General features: G+C 38.1%; 1 protein-coding gene across 1 annotated transcript; it reads right to left on the bottom strand.

Moving 5' to 3' along the window:
* Positions 1 to 234: 234 nt before the first annotated feature.
* ing4 (inhibitor of growth family, member 4) lies at positions 235 to 5331 on the bottom strand. The gene is made up of 8 exons (XM_084052626.1): positions 5282 to 5331; positions 3985 to 4056; positions 3005 to 3171; positions 2254 to 2368; positions 1917 to 2028; positions 1508 to 1652; positions 1190 to 1251; positions 235 to 1036 (listed from the first exon to the last, which is right to left on the bottom strand). The coding sequence occupies exons 1-8, from the start codon at positions 5316 to 5318 to the stop codon at positions 997 to 999; spliced, it is 750 nt and encodes a 249-aa protein (XP_083908752.1). The 5' UTR covers positions 5319 to 5331; the 3' UTR covers positions 235 to 996.
* Between the last annotated feature and the right edge of the window lie 672 nt (positions 5332 to 6003).

Raw genomic sequence — 6003 nt, 5'->3', positions numbered from 1 at the left:
CTGAGTACATACGCAGCACCACAACTTTTAATGATTCTGCTAGCCGGGCGGGCGTAGGAGTGATCTATGGCTGTGTATCTGGAATACATGACTTTTATGTAATATCACAGCCATCTAGGGCAACTCTACCTGCTGCCAGTAGCAGACAGACTATTTTTTCCAGTTCCCTTCAGTAAAGTCCAATATAATATATGGAAGCAAGGTTACAAAGGACAACAACAGGCACGATTTTGAGGTAGTAGCTGTATTGAAATAATGGAAAACACAATCATCCATCCAATCTCAGTTGTACCAATGTTTCAGCTACAGAAATTGCTTTTGTTTTTTTGCTCAAGAAACAGCTTGCTCTGTATATATCCATCAAATCAAATGCTAAAATGAAATGTGTCAATCTACTACCACAGATGAGTCAATACCGCTGAAATGCCATTGGTCTTCATAGCCTTTCACTCTGCTTTGTTATACTTTCAAAATAAAAGCTAGTGTTCTCAGATTAAGCAAATGAACACAACTACCTAATAAAGCATTAAATTATCCAGGGCCAAATGGGGTATTTGACCTAAAATGCTGTCAGGTAAAATATACCAAACTTTGTAGTCTTGTAGGCTATATGAATGCAGTATTATGGATGCTAGAACCGTCAAACCATTAGGGGAATTGTAGTGTTTATTGTTCACTTGTAAAATGAAATGTAAAATAAAAAATAAAATAAAAAAGACATAACCTCACACGATGAGAGCACCAAAAGTAACTACAAAAAAGTCAACCATTTCAAAAATCAATATTTAAATACATTAGTAACCGTCAGTCTCCTTCACACATTACATCAAAGCAATGCAATCAAAAATGTAAACCAAAAGAAAAAGCACCAAATGTTAAGGAAGATGAAAAAAACAAATTACTAGTAACTAATGTAGAAAATACTATTTTTTTCCTCCTGATTCTTTATCTGATTGGTGACCATCCATTTAGTTTCAGGTAAACTTTCAGGTGACTTTATTTCCTCTTTCTGTCTTGAGAGCAGCGTGGACAATACCTGCATGGAATGAAATGGAAATTCAACAGGAAGGTTAATTACAGAATTACTTTTTTACTGCAGCAATCACATCTGTTATGACACACTATCCATTCCTCACTTTAAGATACATGTGTGTGTTACAGTAGGTGTTGCAGTGCGCTAATTTCTTACCATTTGCCTCTTGGTTTGGTTGTCAGGCCCACACAAGCAAAATGGAACCACTCAATGGAACACTGAGGAAATGACAACAACTAAACATCAGATGAATGCAATCCATTTGCTACACATATGCTTTTGCACTGTAATTTAAAAAAAACTGTAAACAATTGTCAGTGGCCAACAGTGTGGAAATTATTTCTAGGCAACAGAAATATGACTAAACAAAACACATAACTTATACAGGATTACACCACAAAATGTGTATGCTGTATCTTTGTACTGTATTTCTCTCATTGTCCATTCACATGGACATCGTGCAGTGGAACTTACATCGGTGTTGTCACAGCCTATCATCTCGCCGTAGGAGACCTGGTGACACAGACAGTAGGTGGGCTCGTTGGGGTCCACCGGCATGTCCAGAACGTCAGATGGGTGCACATTCCCAAAGTTGGCAGCAGGGGTGTTGAACTCCCCTCTGAGAACAGAAGGAAACGTGTGAATATATATTTACATTTTGAGGCATTATAGAGAGTAACTAAAAACAATCACAGAATGAACGATTTCCATGATCACTTCTGTTACATCAACAGTAAAGAATGAAAAGGCCAGAGATATTAGTAGCTTCTTCTGATCATCTTCTACAATACCTCTCAGATTGACTAAATTATATCAGTGCCACCAAATGATGCCAGTGTGAAGACAAGTCAACAATCCTGTTGATGCAAAATGGCAAACTCACGGTTGGAGGAGTTTGACTTTCTTCTGTGTGCTCTTGGGGCTGCCATCTTCATCTGAACTCTTCACTTTAGACCTGGTTTTAGCCACCTTCTTCTCCTTCTGCCTGAGGTCACCTTACATTATAAAAATGCAAAAAAACATATTCTATGATATCTGAGGAAATGTTGCATTATACGTAATGGAAAACAAAGATAAGCAAACAATTTCAATCTACTACATATCCCTCACTGGAAAACACAGACGACCTTAAGCAAATACAATGGCCACATACAATATGTTTTCCTACATAAGATAAAACATGCACAATTGCACATCCAGTTCCATTCTTTTTCACATACTTTTCTTTCCCTTACTGGAGGTGGAATCATAGTCGGTGCTCTCAATCTGCTTCTCCTTCAGGTCAGCCTCAAACCGGGCCAAGTCTGTGTCCAGACGCCTGATGTGCTTGTCGACCTGCAGAAAAAGTTGATCAGACCTTATTTGCATGTCAAGTATACACAATAATTATACCGTTTCCTAGCACTACATGCTTACAGTATGTATATATTCATTATTGCAATAACAAATATTAGTATATAGCAGTGCTGGGTGAAATGACTTTAAAGTGTCCATTATGGACCAAATATTGACCAAATATGGACCAAACTGCTTTCTCTAAAATTATTTGTATATTTCTCAACACTGTTCATTAATGTGGGAGCATTACTTATGTTCCTCAAAACTAACACCAACCCTAACCCCAAGCCTTATCCTAAACTGATGGAACATAGGGCTGAGGGAACATAGGCATGACCCGATTAATGTTACACGTTAGTCCCTGAAATATGATCTCAACAGAGATGTGTTTTGTTTTATTTATATATATATATATATATATATATATATATATATATATATATATATATATATATATATATATATATATATACACATTATTGTCTGATATTGTTGAAATACAGAAAATAAAACATCTCAATGTAGACATTTTCATATTGTTAATTCAAAGATTCATCTTATTGGAGCATTTGTTACATTGCCCAGTACTTGCATAATGTAGTATAATGGATAATAGGCAGTAGTAGTACAAACCATTTCGTAGGTCTGCATGGCCAGTTGTACTTTATCATCTCCAAACTCCTTGCATTTGCTGTAGGACTGCTGAATCTGCCTGAGTATGGAGAGTTTCTGCTCAGAGGATAGAGTCCGAGCATTGGATGTGTACTCTTTAGCCAGGGAGTCTATCTGGCTCTTCAAATCTGCAGGACAGAAACGCAGAAAAAGGGATCTATAATTGGTCCTCTCCTTTTATTCCCTCTAGTCTACACCAAATCGCTTCACTGGAAATAGCTGATCTACAAGCTCGCAACACAACATGGTAACATGTTGTGAGCTATTTTAAGTTATGTTATCACACATTATTAAACTACACTATGGACAATAAGTATGTCTAGTGCATTTTAGCTACATAATTTTAAGATGCTACATTTCCCCCCTTACTGTAAAATATCCGATAGACCAGGGGGTATGAAAATATGCATGAACACTGTAAACTAGATACATGTGCGCAGCAGTGGCTATGGGGTACGCGCAGCAGTGGGTATGGAGTGGCCGGTACGCCGGATGAGAACGACAAGTTTCCCAGTTAAATCCCGGGCCCCCCCCAGAGTTAGTGTCGAAGTGTCCTTGAGCAAGACGCTGGTTTCCTCCACCATCGGTGTATGAATGTGGCTGTGTGAATGGTGATGGTACGTGAATGTGGGAGGTGAGGACGCTGGCTTCGACTGTTCGCCGCTTCACCTCCCAATGTATGAATGTAAAGCGCTTTGAGTAAGTGAGTACTTAGAAAAGCGCTATAAAAATGCAATTCATTATTATTATTACATGGAATACTCAAGACCATGTAAACTCACTCTCCATCTATTGACACCAATTACCAATTAGTAAAGTACTGTCAGAGTATGAAATATTAAAAGTTATTCTCATTTAGTATATAATTCGAACAAAATCTAATATTATTAAACTGGAGTGTGAGTTCAGCTTCATTTTCACTATTCTATTGTTCTGCTCACCTTCTGTGCGTTGATCCAGGTCCCTCATCAAATTGAAGTTTCTCTGCAGTTCGAAAGGCAGATTTTCTATGCCTGGTGAAGGGAAAGATAACAAGTCTGTCAGTCAGTTTGTCTGGGAAACCCAGTGGTGGAAAAAGTACTCATATGTTTTACTTAAGTAAAAGTATCAATACTGCAATGTAGAAATATTCAGTTACAAGTAAGAGTCTGGAATTCAAAAAGTACAAAAGTATTGGCATCAAAATGTAGTTAAAGTACCAAAAGTAGAAATTAATCATCACTAAGCAGAATGTCCCATTTCACAAGTTAAAAATTTATACAAATCTTTTGAAAATACCAGATCTATAAGCTCACAAAGCTTGTAGATCGGCAATTTTCAAATGTCTGAAATGTATAGAGCCGAAGTGGGTAATGTATGTTTCGTAATAATAATCAAAATCTACAAAGTAACTAGTAGTAGTAACTCAATTACTGTATTGGAGTAAAAGTATATTTCGCTCTGAGATGTAGTGGAGTAGAAGTAAAAGTACAGAAAATCTGAAATACTCCAGTGAAGTAAAAAATAAACCTCAAAATTGTACAGTGCTTGAGTAAATGTACTTAGTTACTTTACACCACTGCAAGACAGTTTGTCTGGAAAACAAATGTAAAATGCCAGCCAAGCTGTCCAGTTGTAAGGTACTGTACATTACATAATCGATGCTGCTTTATGTTGAACATAAGCAAACAAAATGTGAATTGCTAAGGTCACACACAACATATTCCGGTTTAGATATAAACAAAAAGTAAAGATCAGTGAGCTATTTCAAGGTAAATTGATGCTCTGACTGTCCTGTGCGATGGAGAACTCAACGGTTTTCATGGCTTGGTCTATTTATTGGAAGACCAGTGTTGCCAGGTTTTGTGAGAAAAAGAAGCAACCAGGTCTATGAAAACAAGCCCAAAAGAAGCAACTAGGCTACGGCTATTTAAAAATAGCAGATCCACAAGCTCACAACGCGTCGCATCGCATCGCAACTACACTTTACTACCGATATTTACAAGCGACACAAAAATAAGCCCAAAGTAGCTTATAATAGGCGTACATGGCAACACTGTGGAAGACGGTTTACAGTAATGTAATCGTCCAGTAAATAGACCGAGCCCACAAAACGATGACCACAAGCTATTACGCATCAGAGCGTTACTGTTAATTACGAGATTAACCACAAATTAATCTGATGCATTAAAAAAGTGACGTGCAATAAATGTACGCTTCATTTGACCCAATAACAAGACAATAAAACGCATAGCTTACTGTCTAAATAATGCTCCAAATACATTCCCGCCGCCATCTTGGAAAATGTAAACAACAAAACTTCCGGTACAGAAAGGAGCGTTCCGATTGGCAATCACATGAGGAGGGGCGGGGCCAAAGAAATGCGCGCGGCGCACATACACACGTGTGCGAATGTGCGCGCACTAACTGCACAAACACAAGCGCCCCGAGGTATTTCGGTTTACCGCTGGAATATTGTTGTGCTCCCGGGAAATACTGATAGTAACAAAAGGCTGGTTGTATTCATGTTTAAGATGGCAGAGCAGCAGCAACAACGACCAACACAACAACTCCCTGCAACTAATCCTCCACCTGCTAAAAGGAAGAGAATCAAGAGATCCGAAGAGGGTAAACGGCAAAAAAAAGAATTGGACCGCGTTAGAAATAAAACCCGGATCTACCTCACTTTTGCGTACGACCGGTGGAAAAAGTTCAGAGAAGAGAAGAAATTCTACACAGATGCTGATGTGGCTACTTATCTTTTGGACCAGTAAGTTTCTTTTAAATTAAAGGTAGGGTCAGTGATTTCATTTAATTCGGGTCTAGGCCTATTCTGATAGTAATCGTTACTGCAGTGTTTGATCAGTATCAGGAGGAGTTTCCCCATATCTCCAGTCATTAAATACATATGTTATATGTGCAAATCTCCTCCAATCAGAATATAGCGCGCCCCCTCTACACCATGTGCTGTTTAGTTTACT

Source organism: Gymnoscopelus microlampas (assembly GCF_963454915.1).
Source record: "Gymnoscopelus microlampas genome assembly, chromosome: 3".
Taxonomy (NCBI): domain Eukaryota; kingdom Metazoa; phylum Chordata; class Actinopteri; order Myctophiformes; family Myctophidae; genus Gymnoscopelus; species Gymnoscopelus microlampas.
The sequence above is the reverse complement of the archived record's forward strand: the minus strand, read 5'-3'. Positions and strand labels throughout refer to the sequence as shown.